The 27,526-nt window shown below is 47.1% G+C and overlaps 1 protein-coding gene across 1 annotated transcript in view; it reads left to right on the forward strand.

Moving 5' to 3' along the window:
* LOC119186041 (sodium-coupled monocarboxylate transporter 2-like) overlaps positions 1 to 27,526 on the forward strand; it is a 113,700-nt gene that overhangs the window by 24,860 nt on the left and 61,314 nt on the right. Inside the window, exons 7-8 of the mRNA XM_075869692.1 lie at positions 15,810 to 15,898; positions 16,539 to 16,648. Of these exons, the coding sequence (XP_075725807.1) occupies positions 15,810 to 15,898; positions 16,539 to 16,648 (199 nt within the window). The remainder of the gene's footprint in view (positions 1 to 15,809; positions 15,899 to 16,538; positions 16,649 to 27,526) is intronic.

The raw sequence follows: 27,526 nt of genomic DNA on the forward strand, positions 1-27,526 counted from the left end.
GAAGTTTTACTGGCCGAAACTGACGGCAACCGTTCAACAGCACGTTCATACTTGTCTTGAGTGCCAAGGTAGGAAAGTGCCAGCCGTCAAACCAGCAGGGCTCCTCCATTCAATTGATGTATCGGAAACTCCATTCGCTGAAGTCGGAATGGATCTTCTAGGACCATTTCCAACTTCGGATGCTAGTCGCAAATGGATAATTGTAGCCACAGACTACCTAACTCGCTACGCCGAAACCAAAGTATTTGGAGCGGGGCACAGCAAGTGAAGCAGCCCAGTTTTTCATTGAGAATATAGTCCTGAGGCATGGCGCTCCATCTGTAGAAATAACTGACAGAGGAAAAGTGTTCACAGCCGAGCTATTACTCACAGCTTTAAGTCTAAGTGGAACATCTCACCAGCGCACAACGGCATACCACCCACAAACAAACGGTCTGACGGAACGGCTGAACAAAACACTTGCGGATATGCTTTGCATGTACGTCGAGTTGAAACATAAAAACTGGGACAAGATACTGCCTTACGTCACTTTCGCTTACAATACGGCACAGCAAGAGACAACACGCATGACACCATTCCGTCTTCTCTTTAGCCGTGGCGTCACAACCATGCTTGATGCTATGTTGCCTCATGAAAGTGATGGCGTTGACACAAGTGCAGACTACATAACTCAGCTTGCTAAAGAAGCCTGCCAACTTGCCCGCGCACGCGTTTGTCGCCGCCAGGAGTATGACACAAGGCGCTATAATTATCGTCACTGACCTGTCTCTTATGAACCAAGACTTAAAGTTTGCATCTAGACTCCAGTTCGCCGTCGTGGCCTCTAGGAGAAACTCTTAAGACGGTACTTTGGGCCGTATAAAGTCCTCCGTCGTCTCGGTAATGTTAACTATGAGGTGATTCCCGACAGTCCACATTGTTCAAGACGTCAAAGACATGCACCAGAAGTTGTGCACGTGGTTCGGATGAAACCTCATTTGTCCGAATGAACCCGTGGGCTGCCAGTGACTCCAAACCCTTCCGTCATGATGATGAAGCATCGGGACGATGCCTTCTCGAGAGGAAGCCTAATGTCACGGTTATTAGCCGTAAACACAAAAGGAGGAAGAAGCGAGCATCACAAGCGGCAGTCTCTGGCGTTTTTCGAGGAAGACGATGTTGTGCGTTTGCTCTTGCGCTTTGTTTTTTGTGTTTGAATAGAGCCTCTCTGTTAACGTGGAAAGGAAGCCTTCTGTCCTGTTCTTTGCACGTTGCGACAATATATACCATGTTTTATAAGCTCTCAAATTGTCATGATTGAAAAACCAGTCACTGGGCCGATACCTATCACGCCGCTTTTCCCCGACACTCTACTGTAATCTCTTTAACACCTGCAAGAAAAAAGCCTAATAAACTGTCTGTCTTGCTACAGTGCTTATGGCATTCGACTGCTAACCCGAGGGTCATGAGATCAAAAGTGGGCTATAGCGGCTGCATTTTCAATGAAGGCGAAAATGTTTGAGGGCCGTGTAGTAAGTTTTAGGTGATTGTTAAAGAACCCTAGATGGTCACAATTTCCGCATCCATCCACAACAGCGTCTTGAATGATAATTTCATGGTTTCGGGACGTCACGCGCCAGTTATTATCATGGTAAACTGTGTGCTCATTCGCCCCGCTGCGTACTCGGCTACTAACGCACGGGTCACGAGATCAAATCCCGGCTGCAGTGGCTGCAGTTTCGATGGAGCTGAAAATCCTGCAAGCCCGTGCACGTTAAGGTGCACACTTGGGTGCACGTTAAGGAACCACAGGTGGTCGATCTTTCAGGAGCCCTCCACTACGGAATCTCTCATAATGATACCGCGGGTTCGTGCTTAAACCCAACACATGAATCAATCACGTCTCATCTTTGGAAAATATTTGAATGGATGCCATCTCATACAGAAAAGACAAAATCATGATCGTTTTTTCTTTCATATTTCACCTGACAAGCTTTCTTGGGGAGAGGCGAACTTGAGGTTTTCTAGTATTTTTTATTGTTGTTTTGATTAAGAATAAACGCATTTTTAGTTACCGATAATGAACACGAGAAAAAAATAAATCCTCCATTTCAATGCTAGCGAACTGAATGTTGTCTCATTAACCTCCCTACCTTTCTTGCTTTCCTTCTCTTTTTCTTCCTTTTCGACACCGGTAACCATTCTGAAAAAAAAAACTTTGAGTCAGTGTGGGACTCTTGTTGCAAAGCACATCATGCCTCCTGGCACCCTCTTTTTTTGTTCAACAGTCAGTAGTTTTAACGCGAAAGCGTTAAAGAGCTCGTGTCGCAGAAATTCCGCCGTCGGTGTCGGCCCTGTTGGTTGTGAGTGATACATCGTCCGTGCGCGAAAAAGCTCGTTACAGAAATCGCCGCGGAAGGCGGCTACTTGTACACGCGTGTGCGCGCGATCACGCTGAAAAACCGCGCATTCGAAGAAAAAGAAAGTGCTCAAGATCACGAGGAGCGGGTGACGTAGTTTCTTTGCCTCTGCCACCCCTTCCTGCTTAGCTTCCAGCACTTTCGTTTGGACGAGAGAAGAGAAAAATGCAATTGCAGCATGCGACAAACCTTTGTAACTCCACTCGCAGTGCACGGATTCTTAAAATTTTTGCGGCGTTGAATTTGTAAGAAAATAAGCTCTTCTAGTGAATTATTTCCATGGTTACTTGAAAAAGTGTTTCATAGCCCTTTAAACGCATTTTTACTGGAGTGATGAAGAAAACAAGATCATTCGGCGATTTGTAGGAGCATTTTAGAGGCGTGAAACTACGTTGAAAGTGGCCGGGATAGTGCAGCCATCGCCGCTAAAAGCACACAGGAATTTTCAAACAGCTCTGTAATAGACAACTGTGTCCATCTAGTGGAAAACGTATGTTGCCTTTCCAGAGGCGTTGATCAAGCAAACAGGAAACCCTAGATAATGTGCTGCCATCTCTGAGATTTTAGAGACTTTTTATGGCCTCTGAGATGGCGAGCGCATGGCGTGTCTCTTGGAGGTCATGCGACTCTTGCTTTCGATCAAAAACCTGTATGTAACACTCGTGCGCGCGCTAGTGCAATGTACTGTGTGCGTGTGTGTGTGTGTATGTATTAAAATATATTAATAATTATGCACTTAGCCGTTGAAAAGCGCACTAGGGGCCGGATGTCGCTATCGCGTTGAAATCTTAAAGGCGAAGCTTCAGGGTACCCGAATTTTTTTTTTTTTGGCTCGGACTTGGCATCCACCCTTTTCATTCACAAGTTTTTGTCGAAATTCTGACCCGAATTCACTTCCGACAGCTCCACCATTTCTTCAGTGGCCCAGCTTAAATCTTCGTTAATGAACGGACTAATATTTTTGAGCATTTTCTTGTATTCAAATCGTGTCAGAACGACCACAATTAGTACTGTATGACATCCTGCCGCAAGTAAAAAATACCCACATAATAGAGACACAAGCACGACGAAATCGACAGCTTCTTTTGTAGTATTTGACCACAATGAGGTTTATCATCAACTGACATGCCATCGTTATTGGAAGCATGACTGACACCCTTGACGTTTACCCATGACATCAGCCTTGTAAACCGTTTTAACATTTCAAAAGTTTTTTTTTGAATTTTCATCGATGGATGGATGGATGTATAAATAACTCTATTATAGTTCTTTGGTTCGTGCGTTTAGCGTGCAGCGGGCCACTCCCACCTAGGAACAGAGATGATAAAACGGAATATCACAGAGGCCCGCTTTTCACAAAAATTGCTCACCGCGATACCCCGCCGCGGTGGTCTAGTGGCGAATGTACTCGGCTGCTGGCCCGCAGGTCGCGGTATAAAATCTCGGCTGCGGCGGCTGCATTTCCGATCGAGATAAAAGTGTTGTAGGCCTGTGTATTCAGATTTGGGTGTACGTTAAAGAAACCCAGGTAGTAAAAATTTCCGGAGTCCTCCACTGCGGCATCTGTCATAATCATATGGTGGTTTTGGCGCGTTAAACTTCGTATATCGATCAATCAACTGACAGCGATAATGCTAATCACACAAAACAGTTGTCACGAGACGCTCTGCCGCAACTAGTTCTGACATGACGATTTTATTTATACATTTATACATGTACCTACATCGCCCTTACGGGCATTATTGTAGGGGGGAGAACAAGCAAAAGAATACAGTACAGTCGATATGCCGAAAAAAATGGTTGCGGATAAAAGGCTGTATCGTTTGAAAGAACATAGTCATAACAAAGTGAAACTACAAAGTGAAACAACACTGTCATAAATAAGGCATCAAATTGCAAATACAAAGCAAAACGTTGAAAGAGAAGAGTGCTATTGGTAACACAGGGCAATAAAAACAAAAGAAAATAATTAGTACGGAACGCATCAGAAATGTACAGTAATGATTAGTTCAACAAAAAATTGTGCAAATTTTTAACAAAAGTAAGGGAGGCGCAGAGACAATTTCCTCTGGCAAGCCGCTCCACTCATGCGTGGTTCTTGGAAAAAAGGCGTATTTGAATGCGTTGATCCTGGAAGTGAATTCACGCAGTTTTAAAGAATGGTCAGTACGGGGTAACACATAGGTAGGTGGCCTTATATACTGATCCTTGTCGATGCCTGTTTTGTTCATGAATATGCTGTAAAATAGGGACAGTCGTAGGTATTTTCGCCGGTCAGCTAACAGAGGCCATTGCAATCCTGAACGAATGTCAGCTGATCTTATGGTGAAGTTATAATTGCTTGCCACAAAGCGTGCTGCGCGTGCCTGTACACGCTCCAGGGCTTCTATATTTGATTTTGTTGAGGGGTCCCAGGCACTGCAGGCATATTCTAATATGGGACGCACATTGGATATGTATAGTGTATCTTTCAACTTAGTTGGTGCCTGTCTGAAATTGCGCCTCAAAAAATTTAGCACTCGACTAGCCTTTAATGTTAAGTAATTAATATGAGCGTTCCAAGACAGGTTGGCAGAAAAAATGACCCCTAGATATTTATATTCTGTTTCGACCGGCAAGGTAGCCCCGGCCATGACGATTGCTATAGAGTGAAAACAGAACCTCTGGCTTCTTTGCTGTCGTTCTGTTCTCGCGCTATCGCAATCGCCATGTCACACCTAATAGCCCGAACCGCCGTGCTTCTAGATTACAATTTCAGCTCTGAGTTTCTGCATTGATGGCACACGGTATAGTTGCCACTGGGAGGGCTTGAAAAAGAGGCAAGGCAAAAACCATAAGTATCAAAAGTAGTGAAGCCATTTAACATGATCGTCAACTTTGCATTCGAATATAACACAAGCGGTATGATAAATAGAGCTTTGAGCACTAACCAATGCTTGCCATTTTCAATGAGCAAGACCATAAAATAGGAATTTTTTCCAGCTTTTGCTGTTTGGTCTTCCAGGCATAAGTAAGTTTCTCATCGATATTCAGTCAGGATAAGTTCATTGTGCGAGCTTTAGTTTATGTAAAAAAAATGAGTTGAAGTCAGATGCACTTACATTAGAAAACTGCAGCCAGAAAGTGAAAAGAAACGTCAAACCCTGAATTAGGCTTTCTTTAAAACTGCAGACCGAATTTCATATTAACCTTGACATACTACGAAGCCAGCTCCAGATAGTCAATGCTCATCAAATATTAGCGCACCACCTTAAGTTTTTTTGTCGATCACACTTGTTGTCAAGCTTACACGAAAACGTGCGCTGCACACTAGAATTAGTCGTGGAAACGCGTGTCGTATCAGCGTATCTTTCGGGCAGAGTAAGCAGCGTACACGACGCACTTTGTTACCATGCACGCAACTAACTTCACCACTCTATATTTCAAGGTACCGTTACGTATTCTGGCGGATCAGCGTGGACGAGCCAGCTCGTCGGTCGAGGACACAAGCCCGATTTGTCTGAAATGATAAAAAATCAAGAAAACAACGTATTTGTCTGAACATATTGAGTAGAAATGGCTATATAAAGTGCTACTTCAGAAGCTTAAAAGTAGTTGAAAAGCAGGCATTGAGCTAACCTATAACTTTTGTCACCAAAACGTGTTGAAGAGTAGCCAGTCTGGCGCAAAGTAGCCACCAACCGCAACATTTCACCCAGGCTGCTGACTGCCAAATGTTCGGTCTGCACGCCCTTAGCATACAGCCGCGATACTGCAAGATTGCTGCCCATTGTAACATTATTGCTGTTTTTTTCTGGTACTCCCTGTATGCTTTGTACATGTGTGATCTTGTGCTTATTTCTTAACTAGAGGGTGGGATTGGGCTAGTTGGGAATTTCTCGGACATAATAGCCATTTTCGTCGATTCTATTTTGTCGTGTCGTTTAAAGGGGCACTGCCCCGCCGTGGTGGTCTAGTGGCTAAGGTACTCGGCTGCTGACCCGCAGGTTGCGAGTTTGAATCCCGGCTGCGACGACTGCATTTTAGATGGAGGCGGGAATGTTGTAGGCCCGTGTGCTCAGACTTGGGTGCACGTTAAAGAACCCCAGGTGGTCGAAATTTCCGGAGCCCTTCCCTACGGCGTCTCTCATAATCATATAGCGGTTTTGGGACGATAAACCCCACATATCAATCATTTAAAGGGGCACTGAAGGCAAATAACACTTTACCTCAGAGTGAATCTCAATGTATGACAACGTCTATCCTTATCAACAACAGCCCGAGCCAACTTATCAGGAAATCGGGATAAATATACGACATGATGGGGCCAAATAGGTGGGATATTTTTAAAATAGTACTGATGACGTGACAGCATCCAACTATAATTTATCACTAATAATCAAACTAGCTTCCATAAAATAAAAGTCACAGCTTTGCTGCGAGCGCAAAGCAATGAACACAATAGCAACAAATTGGAAGGTCACGAGCAGAATGGCAAACAGACCGAAACGTGCCCCGCGTTTTTCACGCAATATTGACACACGAAACGTACTCAGAGGTACACAAGAACGCAAATAAGCGTCTCAGTTATTACTTGGCCTTGTCTGAAAAGCGTGCCCTTTTCGCAAGCGGAGGATGTGCAACGATTGCAGTGACATTTGTGCGCCCGGAAACTACAACAGAATACGCACCAGGCGTTCCGACCTCCCCACTGCAAGATAAGGGCGCACGATGGAGCGTACACTCCCTTATTCTCCACGTGAGCCGAAGTACGCATGAGAGATGAGAAAAACTGTGAGTTGGACAAGTTGGTTAGGATCCTTCGTGAAATTATTTACAACACAACACCAGAAAACACAGACAGGGAAGGAGCAAAAGAGAGCGCCGTCTTTTCTTTCTCTTTTGCTCCTTCACTGTCTGTGTTTTCTGGTGTTGCGCTGTAAATAGGTTCAGGATGAGAGGTGAGAGCCGCCGCGCTCATTGCGCCAACTTGCTGATAATGCTGAGAACATGAGGGTTCTCTTCCGAGATGCCTGTCAACAGTGGTAAGTGGTAAATATAAATACCTTGCCGTTTGATCGTTCAAGGATGCACTTAACGGTGACTCAGTGGTTTACGCTTCGCATTCACAACGCGGTTGTCCCACGTTCAGTTTTGCACGCTGGAGTCTTTTTCTGTATTTTTTTCTTGCGTATATATATATATATATATATATATATATACATATATATATATATATATATATATATATATATATGTATGTATATATATATATATATATATATATATATATATATATATATATATATATATATATATTGTAACGGGGTTTATTTGCAGCGCAGAACGCAGACAGCGAAGCAGTCAGCAGCGTCCGGCCAAGCGCAGCAAGCACGAGCTTATGCTGATGGCGATGCCCCTGATGCGCCGAGAAATGCCGCTGAAGCTCCTCTTCTTCACTACAATCGCCCTCCGCACAAAAAGACGCCATCCTGGCGGATTAGGGAGAAGAAACGACTAATGGGTCGTAGTATGGCTTGAGACGAGAGACGTGGACAGTGTCGCGGCCGCGGTAGCGTAGGTCTGTGGATGGGATGATGGGCTCCACGATATAGTTGACGAGTGACGTTTGCTCTACAACGCGGTATGGCCCGATGTATTTGGGAAGAAGTTTTGCGGAGCGGCCAGGTGCGGTAGCAGGTGCCCGAAGCCATACTAATGAACCAGGTGGAAAGTTCGGAGCCGAACGGTCCCCAGTCTGGCGGGATTGCTGCTGCCACTGGTCCTCGGTAGAAAAAGAGCGGGCAAGCTGGCGGCATTCTTCAGCATGTCGGGCAGCTTCGGACAGAGTTGTACTTTCGGACTCATATGGTTTATATGGAAGAATAGTGTCTACTGTATTTGAAGGTTCTCGTCCGTACAAAAGAAAGTATGGCGAAAACCCAGTAGTAGCTTGTACGGCAGTATTATACGCGTAGGTGACGAACGGGAGAACTTGGTCCCAATTTGAATGATCAGAGGCGACGTACATCGACAGCATACTTCCAAGAGTACGGTTGAAGCGCTCCGTCATGCCATTTGTTTGAGGGTGGTACGCTGTACTTGTGCGGTGCACGATTCGGCATTCGTTGAGTAATGCCTTCAAGGCGTCAGAAAGGAAGGCACGGCCTCTGTCACTTAAGAGCTCGCGAGGGGCCCCATGACGCAGAATGAAACGTTGCAACAGAAACGTTCCAACGTCACGGGCTGTGGCAGTCGGCAGCGCGGCTGTTTCGGCATAGCGTGTCAGATGGTCTATCGCAACAATAATCCAGCGATTACCAGCTAGAGTTGATGGTAGTGGTCCGTAAATGTCAATGCCGACGCGATCAAAAGGTCGACTAGGACAAGGAAGAGGTTGTGACGGGTAGACTTGCCCGGGAGGTAACTTTTGTCGTGGGCACTGAGCACACGAGCGAATGAACTTTCGCACGTAGTTATACATGCCACGCCAATAATATCTGAGTCGAAGCCTAGCGTATGTCTTGAAGAGGCCTGCGTGGGCGCACTGTGGGTCCGCGTGAAAAGCTTCGCAGATGGCAGCTCGAAGATGGCGGGGTATCACAAGGAGACACTTGCGACCGTCAGAAAGGTAGTTGCGTCGATAAAGAAGATCATCCCTTAGGCAAAAGTTGCTAGCCTGGCGGCGGAGAGCGCGAGACGGCGAAGGAGTGAGAGGATCAGAAAGAATGCTTATGAGGCCACTGATCCAGGGATCCTTTCGTTGTTCCACCGTCATGTTGCGCAAGGCGGATGACGCAAGTGCAGGCTCGAGAGAAGAGAGGCAAACACTTTCATCCGATATGGGTGAGCGAGAAAGGGCGTCGGCGTCCGTGTGCTTACGACCAGATCTGTAAATAACGCTGATGTCGTATTCCTGAAGTTTGAGCGCCCAGCGAGCAAGTCGTCCGGAAGGGTCTTTAAGTGTGGATAGCCAACAAAGGGCGTGGTGGTCAGTGACGACGTCGAATGCGTGACCATACAGGTAGGGGCGAAATTTTCCAAGGGCCCAAATAATAGCTAAACACTCTTTCTCGGTCACGGAGTAGTTAGCTTCGGCTTTCGTCAAAGTACGGCTTGCGTAGGCGACGACATATTCATCAAACCCTGCCTTTCGTTGCGCGAGCACAGCGCCAAGTCCAACACCGCTGGCATCAGTATGAACCTCCGTGGGAGCGGCAGGATCGTAGTGGCGGAGGATGGGTGGTGAAGTCAGCAGGTGGCGTAATTTGGTGAATGCATCGTCGCATGCTGGTGACCAGGTGGAAAGGTCCTTGTCGCCGCTAAGAAGGTCCGTAAGGGGCGCACATATGGAAGCAAAATTTCTAATAAAGCGTCGGAAGTATGACGACAAGCCGACAAAGCTTCTAAGTTCCTTCAAGTTTTTTGGCTTCGGAAAATCGGCGACTGCTCGAAGCTTGGCGGAGTCGGGAAGTATGCCGTCCCGCGATACGACGTGGCCAAGAATGGTGAGCTGCCGAGCACCAAAACGACACTTCGTGAGGTTGAGTTGAAGGCCGGCGTCGGTGAGACGTGTGAGGACGTGCTCGAGACGATTTAAATGGGTGTCGAAATCGGTGGAAAAGACAACTACGTCATCGAGGTAGCATAAACATGTGTTCCACTTGAGGCCTCGTAAAATAGCGTCCATCATTCTTTCAAAAGTGGCTGGAGCGTTACAAAGGCCGAAAGGCATAACGGTAAACTCGTATAAACTATCAGGTGTGACAAATGCTGTTTTCGGTCGGTCAGTTGCTTCCATAGGAACTTGCCAGTATCCAGACCGTAAATCCAGCGAAGAAAAATATTCTGCTCCCTGCAAACAGTCAAGGGCGTCGTCTATTCGAGGTAACGGGTAAACGTCCTTGCGGGTGATCTTGTTTAAACGTCGATAATCCACACAGAACCGAATGGAGCCGTCCTTCTTCTTAACAAGAACGACCGGTGACGCCCAGGGACTGTTAGAAGGCTGTACAATACCCCGCTGGAGCATGTCAGCAACCTGGTCATCAATAACACGGCGCTCCGACGCTGAGACTCGGTAGGGGCGCTGCCGTAGAGGCGTATGGCTTCCTGTGTCAATCTTGTGAGATATGTTCGATGTGCGACTGAGGCCAGAAGCGTGGCTGTCAAAAGAAGTACGAAACTTTTGCAGCAAGTTCACTAACTGGCTTCGTTCTGACGAAGACGTTGCGACATCGATGGAGCGGTGGAAAGCGTCAAGGAGTGACTGGTCAACAACAGAGTCAGAATTGAGTGCGCTGAGGTCCGTAGAAAGTAAACTAGATGGAGCGTCAAAAATGTGACGGGCGTCGATCGGATGCACGTGACCGAGACATTCACCATAGAATAAAGGTAAAGGCCCTTCTAGCGTATTGTACACGAGCATCTTCGTGACGCCATGGTGGAGAGTAAGGAGAGCAATGGGCAGTGGAGAACATTTCCGTTGAATGAACAGGGCAGAGGGCGTAAATACAACATCACCGTCGGAAATAGCGTCACACGACACAGTCACCAGCAGAGAAGAGCGCGGTGGTACGGTGGTGTCGTCGGAAACAAACAGTTTATAACACGGCAGGGAGGCTTCGACAGCGTCAACATCAGAAAGTGCAGATAGCTCAAGTTCAGCGCGACAGCAGTCAATAACGGCATTATTATTCGCAAGGAAGTCCCAGCCGAGTATCATGTCATGGGAACACGAGGGCAGCACTACGAATTCGACAATATACACAATCCCTTCGATGACGACTCGTGTGGTGCAGGCTGCGAGAGGTGTTACACTTTCTGCGTTGGCCGTTCTAAGAGAGAGGCCGGATAATGGTGTCAGAACTTTGCGGAGTTTGCGGCACAGGTTCATGGACAGGACGGATAGAGCGGCTCCGGTGTCAACAAGCGCCATGACGACGATACCATCGACTGACACTTCAACGACGTTAGCTGGACAGGGGCGAGGACTTGTGCATGGCGACGGGGACACAGTTCGTGCCTCGGGAACTGCGGCCGTTAGTTTTCCTGGTCGGTGGGTCCGGAACGGCGACGCATAGGGGAAAGCGAACGTCGACGTGGAGATGGGGAGCGGCGGGTCGGGCCGTGTGGACGATCAGAAGGAAAGGAAGAGGAAGGAGGGCTTGAAGGCGTAGACGAAAACTGAGGGTCGAAAGAGGGCATTCGTCGAATGTTCTGGGCAGCCTGGCGACGACGACAATAACGTGCCACGTCGCCAACACCACCACAAGAAAAACATATGGGACGGTTGTCGTAGGTCCGCCATTGGTCGGAGTAGACTCCGACTTGCGGCTGGGGGGCAGAAAACTGCGGCCGAGGTGGTATCTGCATAGGCGGCGGTGAATAGGTCGGCGGTGAATAGGTCGGCGGTGAATAGGTCGGCGGCGAAAAGGGCGGCGGCGAATACATAGGCGCTGACTGGAACGCAGGCTGTCGAGGTCGAGCAACGGCTTCGGCGTACGTGAGAGGTGCGGCGACTGGGGGAGGTTCACGGGCGGGAAGAAGAACTTGTGCGACCTGGTCTTGAATGAAGTCGCGGAGTGTAGACGGCGATCTGCGTGGTTGATCGGGTACACAGGACATTAAAGAGAGCTGACGAGCGACCTCAGCGCGGATGAACTCTTGGATCTTGGAGAGAAGAGGGGCATGGTCTTCTCCTATGCCAAGGGTGGAAAGGCTGGACGAAGAGTCGTCGAGCACCGAGGGACGTCGGGTGGAAAGACGTTGCCTGCGCAACTCGTCAAAACTCTGGCATAACTCGGTCAGTTCTAGGACAGTGCGAGGACTCTTTGAAAGCAACATTTGGAAAGCGTCGTCCTCAATGCCCTTCATGATATGCTTGATCTTAAGCTCTTCGGACATTGACTCGTTCACTCGCTTGCAAAGGTCCAGAACGTCCTCAATATAGCTTGTGAAATTCTCACCAAGCTGCTGGGACCGAGTATGTAAGCGTTGTTCCGCACGGCGTTTGCGTACCTCAGGCCACCCGAAAACTTGTGTGAGGCTCGTTTTGAAGGCCGACCATGTAGGGAGTTCCGCTTCGTGGTTTATAAACCACAGCTTGGCCACGTCCGACAGGTAGAAAGAGACGTAGGCCAACTTGGCGGTGTCATCCCATTTGTTGTGAGTACTCACTCGCTCGTACATTGAAATCCAGTCGTCAACGTCCTTGTCTTCTGTGCCTGAGAAGACAGGGGGATCTCGCAGACGCAGAGAACCGGCGCAGAGAACAGTAGGCGGTGCCGGTGGAGGAGTTGGAGCGGCGCTTGCGTCGGTAGGCATAATGGATGGTAAAGTGCGATTCCGAAGCTCCAGGGTGATCGAAACCCAGCAGAATCCACCACTTGTAACGGGGTTTATTTGCAGCGCAGAACGCAGAAAGCGAAGCAGTCAGCAGCGTCCGGCCAAGCGCAGCAAGCACGAGCTTATGCTGATGGCGATGCCCCTGATGCGCCGAGAAATGCCGCTGAAGCTCCTCTTCTTCACTACAATCTATGTTTATATATATATATATATATATATATATATATATATATATATATATATATATATATATATATATATATATATATATATATATATATATATATATATATATATATATATATATATATATATATATATATATATATATATATATATATATATATATATATATATATATATATATATATATATATATATATATATATATAGGTCAGTATACATATATGGTGCATGACATTGACGCCAACACCGGCGGCTTAATCCAGCCAAGTTTGTCCATATATTTCCTACCGAAATAAAAACAACATTCGGTACAAAAACATACGTAATAAAATGATGCTTGTTCGTTTATGTTTGATTTATAGGAAAAAGAAACGCCGGAATGGCTATGTGAATGACTTGAGTCGTTCAAAAGTTCCAATTTCGCCTTGTTAAACTGGGTAGGCGGGAACAAATAGCATGGCCCAGTTGAGCGAAGTCCACCCGTCGTCTCGAAAGCCATGGCACAAACATGTTTAATGACCCTTGTTGCTGCTATGGCTCCCGCTAATTTCGCTCAGCTGCTGCTATAGTGTAGGCGGCCGCGCAGTTTTGCCGGGCAATGTTGTGCACAGCCACAGTGACCTGAGAAGGCCCACTTTCATGTGGGGATTTGAACTGCGCGAAAACAATGCGGACCACTAAAACGTCATTTGAACTCCAAATTAGCATTCTGTTGCCAAAAACGTAGCACTACATGGTTTCTGGACCGTTATTTCAGACACCAACATCAACCTAATACTTGCCTTTAGTGTGCCATATAGAAATGTACCGCCTTCATTTCTACGTTCATTCTGCTTGATTGATAATTGGTATGTGGGGTTTAATATCCTAAAACTTCCAAATGATTATGAGAGGTGCTGTAGTAGAGGGTTCCAGAAATTTCGAGCAAACCCAATTCCTCAAAGTGCACCCAAATCTGAGCACACGGACCTACAGCATTTTCACCTCCACCAAAAATGAAGCCGCTGCAGTCGGGATTTCATTCCGCGACCTGCGCGTCAGCAGCTGAGTACCTTAGCCACTATACCACCATGGCATGTCTACGTTCATTCTCAATAGGGTGGCCCTTAGCTCCTGTATATTATCTGATACTAATATAGTACCGGCTGGACAAATAGTCACTTTTGCTAAAGTAATTTACGCTGCGAAGTTTCACTTTCTTTAAGTAGGTTGTGGGTACAGTTTTCAGGTCAAATTAAGCAAGTACGGATCATGGACGTGATCTGGCTAGCCACGTTTGACGCACTACATGAATTTTTGTCTACATTTGTCTTAACAGGCTCCTTTTCTCGAGTGAAAACTATATAAGAGGTGCTCCGAATTCTAGTTTGTGAGATGAACATTTAGTTGGGTAATCATCTGAATCAAAAGCTGCACTAGCCGTTAGAGGAAGATAAAAATAGTGATTTTTGTAGTTATTACAAGTTTTTCATAGGATGTCTCATATTTGAAATGCCGTGTGTGTTGGAATACCTGAACTGTCAAGAAGGTAATACTGACATTTCTCTTCAGTGGTACGTACATTCTCGCAACTGTATTGAAGTGGGTTATTTTGAAGAAAACTTTTGTAATATTTTTCCTCGTGTAAGTTTTGTGCGAAGGCATAGAGTAAATTTTGGGTGCATCACGATATATTAGTGTTAGAGTTCTCTAATTATTCCCTCGATTACTACCTGCAGAACAGGAGAAAGATTACATGCGGGTCTGTGTTAAGTCATGTTCAGGACTACGTGCGCTACGTACGGATTCTTGGTAAAATTCGGAAGCATAAACGCAAGGAACGTAATGAGCGTGTTCACATGTTGTACTTATCGTTAAGAACGTAACGTTAGGGAAAAAAGTGTTGCCGGGCCCGCGACTTTTACGACAAATAGCGATGCGACCGTTGCGTACGGCCAACAAGCAAAGCAGTGTGAGTTTCCACTCTGCATTCGTGGGGATTTCCCGCTTCCCCGATTTCACGACTTAATGCACGTCTTCAAAGTCATGCAGTTGCGTTTCTGCGCAGTTGGTTTTCCGTACTAGAAATGAGACGCTACGTGCGTTGATGACAGCGCTAGTTACGTCTCTCCTTTATCCCAGTCTTCCCAGACATGGACAACTGGGTGAAGCTTGCTAGGCTGCAACAATTGTAGCGAGAACGCAACGCACACTGAGAGTGTTGGTTGACGCTTCGTAAAAAAAACGTACCGTACTGAATGGATCAATGCAAAGATACGCGGTCGCTAGCTATGCAAACGAAGATACAGCTGTTACAAAATACGACATAATATGACAGATGTGACTACAGTCTGAGTGTTGTTTACTTATGTCAGATATGGTCCCCAGTGTTTATTACACAATCCTAGAAGTAGGTTTTCACCACATCATATTGATGTCAAAAGTTGGAAGTTTCGAAAAATCAATATTGGACGTTTTTTTTTTTTTGCACTTTAGTCATTTATTACGCTAGGCCTACATTGTTGAATACAAGCTGTACGGTACAATACGTTTTTTCTGTAATTTCTTGCAATGATGTTGAAGCCTAGCATAAAAAAAATAATCGATTCACTTGTAGTACCAGAACCCACAATTTACGATAAAAACGGCATATATTGTTCCTTTAATAAAATTGGCGTAATCTTAAAGGGCTCGTTTTCTTTCTTAGGTGCAATATAATGAGAAGTAACCAAAAATTTGGCATGCAAATGTATAGGGTTTGTTATAAAAAGTTATTGTAATGTAAATGTGAAAAAAGTGTGGACAAAAAAAGGACTTTAACCTGTTACCTTCTATTCTGACTGTTCTCTCTTCTCATTATTGTTTTAAATATCAGTAGTTGATATCCACCCAACTGTTCTCGCTTACTTTTTTTTTCAGATTATACCCCACTATATTACTACTGAACTTGTAAATATACCGGGATTCGTAGGGCTCTACCTGGCGGGCGTAGTAAGCGCAGGAACAAGGTATGTTCAAAAAAGCAAGCCATGAGAGAAAATTTTCTAGCGACTGTGATTGAAGTGCCTGGTGAAAAAGTTAAGCGTGCTTTCACAGAAAGCATTTAGAATATCGGTTCATGTTGTAGACGTTTTCTATAGGGTTCTTTATCGGTGAAATAGGCAGTTTTGCGACCCTAATTCGCTTGAGAAACAGCAATTCGAAGTATACCTAGCAACTTCAACCAGCCTCACTGATTATATCTTCACTCAATTGTGTTGCCAGCCTTCAACAGAGGGTGACACCACCGGTTAACACATTCTTCTGTCTAGCGCACACATTGACAACACTGCGCCACGTAGTGCCTCGTTGTATGTGTCCCTTGCATATGCGCAATGGCTTAAGAAGAAAGACGCTGCGTGAAAAAAGTGTGTTCGAATTTCTGTGGAAAAAGAGCCAAGTACTATAAGCACTCCGAACATGTCATGTCCCCTTTGCGTCATGCTTTGAGAGTGAGCCTTGTATTATTATTCTGTTTCAATTTCTTGCGAGGTACGGCTACTGAACACTGAATAGAAAACGGGCACTGATTGAGAGCGCGCAACGGAATGCATCTTGTGCCTAAAAAGTGCACAATAGTCCTCACTACAACTGTTTCCTCCACTCCAGCACAATATCCTCGGCGATAAATTCTCAAGCAGCAATACTCTACGTCGACGTTATCTCTCCCGCATACAAACGAGCAGACGAGCACGTGCTGCTTATTACACGCTGCACCGGTGAGTACATGCATCTTGGTCTGATTGTTATTAATTTTGCACGCATATACTCTTGCACACATATATTCTTTCACCACAAATCATTCTATTGAAGTTGAAAGGAACAAGATAGATCAGGAGTTTCTAACACTGTGTTTCGTAACTGAGAAGCGCAACAAAACCCTGCATCCATCTCTGTATCAAGGAGGTGTTTATCAAGTATAATAAAAGTGGGCATTGGACTCACAGTGATGTTATTGCGCCACATTGTATCGGTGACGTCACGGACACTCGAACTCTTCAACGTACGCAGTTTAAAAACATCCAAACCACCAGATTTGTTCTACGTATTTGGAGGGTTCTTAACCACGCGTTCAATATTTACCCTAGTTTCGGGAATGCACATCAACTTACGACATCTGATGAAGTTGTGTAAAAAGTGCATCAACATTCGAAGGAACGTGGCCTCACCAAAAAAAAAAGCCTTAGGGTATTTATTTTTTATTCTATAAAGTAGAAAACGCAACACACGACGAGAAACACAGCACTCGAAAATATTTCCTTACTTTGCTTCCCTTCTTATTTTGCACATTTATAGGTTCGCACACAAGCGTAGTTTTTTTTATGAAGGCGAAATTTCTAGCGCATCGTTCGCTTTCCGAATATTTTAGTGTTTATTGCAGCAAGCTCTGGGCAAGCAGATGTTACGACTGGCAACCAATGTGTCCCTAAATACCAATGTGACATTCTTTGTGGCTGCCAAATTGAGTGGAATGAAAGAAGGGTTATGCCAAATTGAGATAACCCTTTTTTCATCCCACTCAATTAGCTGGTTTATTGCCACAGCCTCAATAACTTTATACATTTATGGGCAATATACGACAACGCCTTCCTTGTAGTCACTACTCCTAACCTAACACATGCAGAGTGCAGTGATAGAGAGAGGGATAGATAAAGATGAGAGGAAAGGCAGGGAGGTTCACCAGACGCACATCTCGTTTGCTACCCTGCACTGGGGAAGGGATGAAGGAGTGAAAAGAGGTTGCAGAGAGATAAAAAGGTACACACAATCACAAGCACACTTGGGAGATCACAAACAGCCTACAGGTGATCGCTCAGGTTTGTTGTCTTTAAGTAAAGTAGGAGTGTTTTAGTCGCTTTCTGAGCAATTGAGGCAGATGCCCAAAGTCCCCGAATCTTCTGCACACAGAATGGTCTAGAGTCAAGTTGATTCAAAACCATCCGGATCTGGCATCGCTGCGTGTCGTAGCAAGCGCAGCTACACATGACGTGTTCAATGGTCTCTTCAGCTCCGCAGGAGTCGCATGTAGAGGTGTCTGCCATACCAATGCGAAAGGAGGACACCTTCGTAAATGCAACACCCAACCAAAGGCGGCATAACAGTGTCGCATCGGAGCGGGAAAGTTGTGATGGTAGCTGTATCTTGAGTAAAGTATCCAGTTCATATAAGTGACACCTTTTGAAGCTGGTAGACGATTAGAACGTACATGTAATATCTCAAGCCAGCAATTAAAGTTGCCTTGCTGTATCAGTCCTTGACCGAGGAATCGAGACCACATGGGACCCTTCAAAGGCCGGAGCACACCGTACTCAAGATCTAGGCCCTGGGACTATAGGACTCTATTAGCTATAGTGTTCAGATAGCTATAGTGTTCAGTATTAGCTATAGTGTTCAGAATACCCGCGCCCTGCGTGGCCGATGACTTCCCACACGCTGGGTGCGTAAATAAATGTTTTTTTCTCTCTCTCATGGGATGAGCGGGTGGCATCATCGGCTAATTTATTTCCGGTAATACCGATATGTTCAGGCAGCCATTGATATATAATATAATGCCCTCATTCTAGAGCTTCATGATGACAATGTCTTATTTCATGTACCAATTGTTCATGATTCCTCCTACGCATGGGAAACTGCAAACTCTGAAGTGCTGCCTTCGACTCACAAATTATGACCCATTTTTCTGGACGCTCTTGAACGAGATATTGGAAAGCAGCTCTTATAGCAGCAAGCTCCGATGCCGTAGGCGTAGTCATGTGCGACAACTTAAATTTAATTGTCGCAATTACAGCGGCACCTAATGAGCTGCTGGACGAGAATGAGCTGCATCAGTGTACATCTGCGTTCGGTCCAAGTACAACTCATATAATAATAGCAGTGTTGCTTGTCTAAATGCTACTCTGGAGCGATTGCTTTTTTTGATACCCGGAATTTTAGACGTACTTGCGGCTAGTCGAGGCACCACGAAGGACATGCCATTCTCGCAGCTGGCATATATCCTGATGGAATGCTGCTTAGGTGCTTGGCTATGACGTCTGAAAACGTAGCACGCGGTCTTTCGGAGGGTAGAAGGACCACGTGGTGGTCGGGGACACGGCTAGCATGTCGAATGTGTGCTCTGAGGCAATCCACAACTCTATATGTCTTGACCGGATGGTCTTTGGCAAGCACGAATGTGGCATAAGTACAAGCACATCGAAGCAGCCCTAGGCAGATACGCAGCGCCTGACCCTACAAACTCTCCTATGAACGAGTATTGGATTTGCAAGTGTTAGTCAGTATCGGCAAGCTGTAGCGCAATATACCAAGAAACAGGGCCCTGTACAGCTGTATCATGGAGGCCACAGAAGTTCCCTATGCTTTCCCGCACATGAATTTCATTATATGCCCAATAGAAAGCGGTCTCTTCTTCAGGTACGCACAATGCGGGCTCCACTAAAGACTTCTGTTGATTATTATGCCCACGAAACGATGCGTCTGTGCATATTTGACATTCTACCCATTGATGTAGACAGGATATGGCGTCATTGATTTGCGTGTGAACGCAATCAACGTGCACTTCGCAGTTGATATAGTCAGGCCTTGTTTCTGAAGGTAGGCTGTTGTAAGGGTTGCTGCCCGCTGTATTCGTGCACGCACCTGAGGGTGAATAACTGCAGCACTCCAGAGGCAAATATCATCGGCGTAAATGGATAGGCACACCAACCTCGGCAGAACCTCTGCCAGACCAATGAGGGCAACATTGAACAAGGTGGGGCTTAGAACACCTCCTTGAGGTACTCCGCAGAAGGTGTAATGTACAGTAGTTTTACCCTCATCTGTTTGAGCAAAGAAACTCCTGCCAGTTACATAATCTTTTATCCTTTGAAACATTCGTCCACCAATGTCCATTGCTGCGAGAGAAGTGAGGATGGCATCGTGAGCTACATATTCATATGCACCCTTCACGTCAAGAAAGGGTGCCACTGATATGCGCTTGCGACTTTTTTCTTGCTGAACAAATGTCGATAAGTTAAGGACACAGTCGATGGAGGAGCAGCCCCAACGGAAGCCTGCAATGCACGAAGGGTAGTTGGTATATCGTTCCAAGTACCACTCGAGACGAATTGGAATCATTCTTTCCATCACTTTTCCGAGGCAGCTTGCGAGGGAAATAGGGCGATACGCTGTCAAGTCCAATGGTGATTTTCCCGATTTCAGAAGTGGTATTGTTCGACTTATTTTTCATTCTCGGGGAAGACTGCCCCTGAGCCAGGAGTTGTTGAAGCGTGGTAAAAGTTCTCTGCTGGCTTTTTGTCTAAGATGTCCCAACGCAATATAAGTAATGCCATCAGCAATGGCGATGACGTGCGCTTAGAAGCGACTAACGCACCTTCCAGTTCTTCCATTGTGAAAGCAATGTCCATTTCTGGTAATCGCGTCTCCGGAACGATCACGGCGTCGATGCTTTTGCTCATAATATCCCCGGCTACTCTTGTGCCCTCAGCCACCTCAGCCTCAGCCACCTTTTCCTCAGCCACCTCGAGTACTGTTTTTCCATGACGGAGTGCCAAAGCTTCAAAAGGGTGCCGTTGTTGCGGAAAAGAGCGAAGACCACGAACTGTTTTCCAGATATATGACAGCGGTTTATGAGGGTCTAGAGATTCGCAGAATGCTTTTAAGCGTTCGCTCTCCAGCTTGTCAATGCGTCACTGAATCTTTTTCTCGAACCGTCTTGCTTCCCTCAGGTCATAAATTGATCGTGTGCGTCTGTATCTTCGTTCAGCATGCCTTCGTATAGCTCGTAATCTTTCCAGTTCACTGTCGAAGTTTGTTATTCTAGACGAGAATGATAATTTACATTTGCACGCTTGTATAGCTTCCACGATGGTATTTTCCAGCCTGCAGGCAGGGACTTGTTGGCAAGCGTCTTCAACACGCGATGCTAAGATTGACCACTCAAGGCCAACTAGAACACCACAAGAGAAATTTTTTCTTATACCATTGATCTTCACGTAGGTGGGTATGCGATCACTCCCATGAGTATCAATGTCTCAAAATAATTTAACTTTGTGAGTGAAGCACCATGACACCAAGGTCAGGTCAAGGCAACTGCCGTTTGTGAGACCCCGCAGATATGTTGGCGTACCATCGTTAATGATGGAAATGTCGTTGTCGGAAGTGAATGTAACAATAATCCTGCCCCTGGCATTCGTCCTAGTGCTTCCCCAAAGCATGTGAGGGGCGTTGAAGTCACCGGTGATTATCCAAGGCCCATCAGTCCTCATTAAGATGTCTTTTAATTTGTCGCAGTCAAATCGCGATGACGGAGATATATATGCACCAATAAGTGTGAACGAAACAGCATCCTTATTTACACCAAGACACACGTACTGATTGTCGTCATTTGAACTTATCAGGTGTGAAACATAAGTCAAGTCCGTGCGGATGTAAACAATTACTTTGCTTCGTTCTTCGAAAGTGGCTGAACAAAAAGCTTCATAACCGGACAATCTATAAGGCGTTGATACGTTTGGTTCACACACAAAAAGTATAGGAAATTGATTGGCCGGAACAAATTGGCGAAAGTCCGAGATACGGGACTTCATGCCTCTGGAATTCCATTGAAAAACCGACGCACTTTTAACTTCAGTGTGGAAGTTGAGATTTTGTTGAGCCATTGTGCCTATACGATGTTAGCAAGTACTGTATTTAGTGCATCCAGTATTTGCAGTGCACTCTTAGCAAACGGAGTTTGTATGCTCTTCAGTAGCGTGCGAATAGTGGCAATTCATGATTGAATGATTGCAGTCACTTGCCTGTCTTGGTTGGAAAGATCTCGAAGCGGTATCCCGGGCTGGCCGTCATGAAACTCCTTCGGTTCGCTTGATGCTGCTTCCCTTTAAAGTGCAGGCCACTCTGTCGCAGTTAGGATATGCTCAATGACTTTGTTCTTTACAGTCTTTCCCACAGCATGTAGTCTGGGAGGTAAAGGAGGTGGTAATGATGAGAGAGCTGGCAAACGCACCAAGGAGGTAGCGGGTGTCCTTGAAGACCGACGTTGACGTGAACGACGCCTTCTAACTTTAGCGGCGGCTTCTCGATGAGATGAGTGATCGAGCACCATCTCCTTCAAGATAGCAATTTCCTTCTGAATACGCGGGCAGTCCTTCGATGGGGCTTCATGAGATCCATTGCAATTCGAGCATTTCTTGACAGTAGCGACGCACTTATCCGCTGCATGGGGCTCGGCGCAGCAGTGGCTTACCCCCGAATTCTCGCAGAGGCTGCTCACATGTCCAAGTTTTATGCATTTACGGTACTGGAGAGGCTTTGGAATGAAAGGCTCACAACATGTCTGAAGTACGCCACCTTCACATGAGAGGGGAGGCATGTGCTCTTAAACGCAATCTTCACACAGTGAGGCTTGCCCAGCCGGGTGACATAAACAATTGGAGTATCAGTTGTAGACTTAACAAGAAATTGTAAGTCATTAGTTGAAATACCCACATCTATGTCGTAGATCACGCCGGTTACTACATTACATCCTTAGGGAACATGAGAGCACCCCTGATTGCCATCAAAGTCTGTTACACTGCGCTAAACGCCAAAAGCACTTGCGTGCAAAACGTCAACAGCCAGTAGATTCTTTCTGGCTCTCACTCTTATGTCCGTGATCTCATTTTGCATGAGCGCTTCCAGAGACCTCGACACAGACTTTCTGTTACGGCGTTTCATGCTGACGGTAGGAAGTGCAGACAGAAACAGGATGGTATAGGTGTTCGACTTCGGCGCTTCTCTTAGAGCTTGAATACTTGAGGATGAGGATGTCCTCGTATTCCTCCTCTGCGGTTTGCGGCTCCGCACAGGTTGGAAACCGTCATCTGAAAAGTCGTCACTGCTGAGATAGTAGGCATGAGTATCTTCACTGTCGGTGTCGCTTGTTAGTCGAATCCGCTTCCTGGAGGCAGCCACCACTGACGGTGCTTGTGCCGGCAGGCGCCCGGGGTGGTTTACATCCATGCCCTCCAAGGGAGCAGCGAAAACCGATCAACAGACTTAAATTGCCACTGAAATACGCCGTAGTTAGCAGAAGTAGCTCTTATTCAAAACACTTCTTCGTCTTCCCTTCAGTGCAGTGCTAAAGTAGAAATAAAATTAGCACTTCAATCAACTCAAATATGTCTGAATTCATCACTAATATTACGCTACTTTTCGGAAAAGTTTTTCTACTTGCTTTATATATAGATTTATATGTGCGGTTTAACGTCCCGAAACCACCATATGTTCATGAAAGGCGCCGTAGTGGAGAGCTCCGGAAAATTCCACCGCTTGGTGCTCTTTAATGTGCACCCAAATCTGAGAACACGGGCCAACAGCGTTTCGCCACCATCGAAACTTGCTTTATATAGGATGAAATTGAAGGTCTTGCCACGGCTGAAGCGTTAGTAAAAAGCATTTACCCTTTCATTGTGTGCTATCTTGCACTTCATGCATTACGACAATTACTCGGACCTGTCAGATATCCTCTTGAGTATATATATATATATATATATATATATATATTGCTACGGAGAGGAAGAAAAGGAAGAGGTGCGACTGACAGGCGCGCGACTGGGCCAATCAGCCATTGTGTCTCTTGCCTGTAGTTTTTACTCTGCAAATACATCTCGCTCAGAAGCAACCAACCTCGTAACATATTGGTGAGAGGTGCTGGGTAACCATCAGGCAACGGAGCTCCGCAGCGGACGTCGCATCGCCCTTCCAGCCATGGCCAATGCTCAGCCCTCCGCGTCAACGTCAGCGTCTCCGACGAACATGGCGTCGCAACCGTACGTTTTCACGCCTCTCAAGGATCCCGGTACATTCTGCGGAACCGATGGCGTCGACGTTGACGATTGGCTGGCCATGTTTGAACGAGTGAGTGTGCCGAACAGATGGGATCCCACACTTCAGTTGGCTAATGTGCTGTTCTATTTGAGAGGCACGGCCAAGGTGTGGTATGAGAACAATGAAGAAGAACTCACAAGCTGGGACCAATGCAAAGCAAAGATGCGGGAGGTGTTTGGCAAAACCGCCAGTCGGAAGATCGCCGCCAAAAAGGAATTGGCCTGCCGTGCCCAATCCCCTACGGAGTCATACCTCGCTTACATTCAAGACGTGCTGGCCCTCTGCCGAAAGGCCGAAAGCGACATGACAGAAGGTGACAAGGTGGGACATGTTCTGAAAGGGATTGCCGACGACGCGTTCAATCTCCTGATGTGCAAGGGCTGTTCCACCGTAGACGCGATCATCAAAGAGTGTCGTCAGTTCGAGCAAGTGAAAAGTCGCCGCATTCTACAAACATTCGCTCGACTCCCAAACACCGCTGCAACATCTACTTGCGAGGACCAGTCAACACCACAACGTGCATCGCCGCCGGGAGACCTTACACGCATTGTTCGTCGTGAACTGGAAGCTATGGCGCCCTCGGCGTTCTATTCGCGCAGTACCGATGCCACTCCTGTTACTGTTCCTCTTGTTCAAGCCATCGTGCGCCGGGAGCTTGAAAACATCGGAGTGCATTCCGTGTGCCATGTCACCGCGCCTAGAGTCAGCGAACGCCCTTTCGTGATGCCCTTCTCCGACCGACGGTCTTCTCCACGTACTCGCAACCCGGCTGAGTGGCGAACTGCAGATGACCGCCCTATATGTTTCAACTGCCACCGCGTTGGACATATTGCCCGTTACTGCCGCAACACATGGTCCTCGGCACATCGCGCAACGACCAATATGACCCGTTTCGACGATACCGCCCGCACCTTTCCACCTGCCGAAGAGCCCAATGCCATTGACCATTCTCGGAACACTTGGTACAGCCGCTCGCCTTCACCACGTGGGCACCAGTCTCGATCGCCGCAAACACGTCGCCCATCGTCCCGTTCGCCGCAGCCACGGCGCTTCTCGTCCCCCGTGGCTTCCGGCCGCGTTGTCTCGGAAAACTGAGAAATGCAGCCCCCGGAGGTGGTGCTGCATTGACGACTTCCGCAGCAAATCCTCTTTCCGTTCCCACCAGACGAAGTGTAATAGACGTTAAAGTAGACGGCGAACCTGTACAAGCACTTGTCGACACCGGCGCAAGCATTTCGGTCATGAGTTCAAGCCTACGCACACGTTTAAAGAAAGTTCTGACACCAGCGGCTGCACAAATGCTCCGTGTGGCCGATGGCGGCACGCCGATGGTTCTCGGTCTGTGCACTGCCCGCTTACGTATAAAGGACCACACTACTTCTGTCATTTTAGCCGTGATTGACCACTGCCCTTATGACATTATCCTAGGCCTGGACTTCTTGTCGAATCATTCTGCTCTGATCGATTGTGCTACAGGCGTTCTTCAGCTAGAGTTGCCTCAGATAGTCGCTGACCCCCCCACTGCCCCGCCGCGCCTGTGCTCTCTTCAGGATGTGCGGCTGTCAGCTCAGGCAGCCACCTTCGTCGTTTTGACCGCACAGCCCCAAGTTCCCGATGGTCAATATGTCCTCCTTCCTCTCGCCGACGTCCTCTTGAGCCGCAACATTGCCATTCCTCATACGCTTGTGACTGTTACTGACAATTGTACCTCGCTTCCACTTCTCAATTTCAGCTTGTGCCCTCAAGTGCTTCCTCGTGGCATGTTCTTGGCCAGCGTATCTAATGCTGACGAATTCGAAATAGCAGCGCTCACCACCGAGATTGATTTACTTCAGTCTCCAGTAGCGAACAGCACCTGTTCTCGGCCAGATCGTTTCTCGAAGATGATTGCACCCGACCTCAACCCTGCGCAAGCCAATGACATCCATCGCCTTCTCGCGTCATATACCGACATTTTTTCTTTCGACGACACACCTCTAGGGCAAACATCCACTGTTCAGCACCGTATAAATACTGGTGACGCCAGTCCTATTCGCCGACGCCCCTATCGTGTCTCCCCCACTGAGCGTAGAGTTATCCAAGCAGAAGTGGACAAAATGCTCAACAAAGGTGTCATAGAACCATCAAGTAGTCCTTGGGCCTCCCCTGTCGTCCTTGTGAAGAAAAAAGATGGTACCTGGCGCTTCTGCGTTGACTATCGCCACCTAAACAAGATCACACGAAAAGACGTGTACCCACTACCACGCATCGATGACGCGTTGGACTGCCTACACGGGGCTACATACTTCTCGTCTATAGATCTCCGGTCCGGCTACTGGCAGATTTCTGTCGATGAAATGGACCGCGAGAAGACGGCCTTCATTACACCAGATGGTTTATACCAGTTTAAGGTCATGCCTTTTGGACTATGTAACGCCCCTGCCACATTCGAACGAATGATGGACTCTCTCCTGCGTGGTTACAAGTGGTCTACTTGTCTTTGTTACCTAGACGATGTGATAGTCTTTTCATCTACTTTCGATAGCCACCTGACCCGTCTCGCTGCAATTCTCGCAGTCTTCAGAACAGCTGGGCTACAACTCAATTCCAAGAAGTGTCAATTTGGTCACCGTCAGATTGCCATTCTGGGCCATATTGTAAACGCCGATGGTGTCCAACCAGATCCCGAAAAGATCCGCGTCGTCCGTAGCTTTCCAGTGCCCCGTTCTACATCCGACGTCCGTAGCTTCGTCGGCTTATGTTCCTACTTTCGCCGTTTTGTGAAAAACTTCGCTGACGTTGCCCGGCCACTGACAGATTTGCTGAAGAAGGATACCACATTCTCATGGGGCCCTGAGCAGGCTCAAGCGTTCGCCGCTCTCATCGGCTACCTAACTACGCCCCCCATACTTGCCCACTTTAATCCTTCTGCTGCCACAGAGGTTCGCACCGACGCCAGTGGCCACGGTATCGGCGCAGTTCTCGCTCAGCGGCACCACGGTAGACAGTGCGTGATAGCTTACGCCAGTCGCCTGCTTTCTCCCCAGGAGATGAATTATTCCATCACCGAGAGAGAGTGTCTAGCTTTAGTTTGGGCCGTCGCCAAGTTTCGGCCATATTTATATGGTCGCATTTTCACTGTCGTTACGGACCACCACGCCCTCTGTTGGCTGACTTCTCTGAAGGACCCGACTGGACGTCTGGCTCGCTGGGCTCTGAGGCTTCAGGAATTTTCGTTTAGCGTCAGCTACAAGTCTGGCCGTTTGCACAAGGACGCAGACTGTCTTTCTCGATATCCGGTAGATCCTCCTGATCCCGTTGCGCCTGACCTGGAGAGCAGAGTAATGGCGTTTACAGACGTCAGCGATATGCGCATCGAACAACGACGGGATGAGTCATTGCGCACTATCATCGACGCCATCCAGTCTGACAGCCATGACGCTGAATCCCGTATGTTCGTGCTGCATGACGGCATCCTCTACCGCCGCAACGTCACCACTGAAGGCCCTGAGCTTCTGCTTGTCATCCCTCGTCATCTACGGCCTGCCATACTTCAACAACTTCACGACGCACCAACAGCGGGACACCTCGGCGTTTCCCGCACATACGACCGCGTGCGACGTCGATTTTTCTGGCCTGGATTGTACCGCAGCGTACGTCGATATGTCGCCACTTGCGACCTCTGCCAGCGCCGGAAAAGACCTTCTTTGCTGCCAGCTGGATATCTTCACCCAATTGAAGTCCCCTCTGAA

The sequence above is a fragment of the Rhipicephalus microplus genome, chromosome 7 (assembly GCF_043290135.1).
Source record: "Rhipicephalus microplus isolate Deutch F79 chromosome 7, USDA_Rmic, whole genome shotgun sequence".
Lineage (NCBI taxonomy): Eukaryota > Metazoa > Arthropoda > Arachnida > Ixodida > Ixodidae > Rhipicephalus > Rhipicephalus microplus.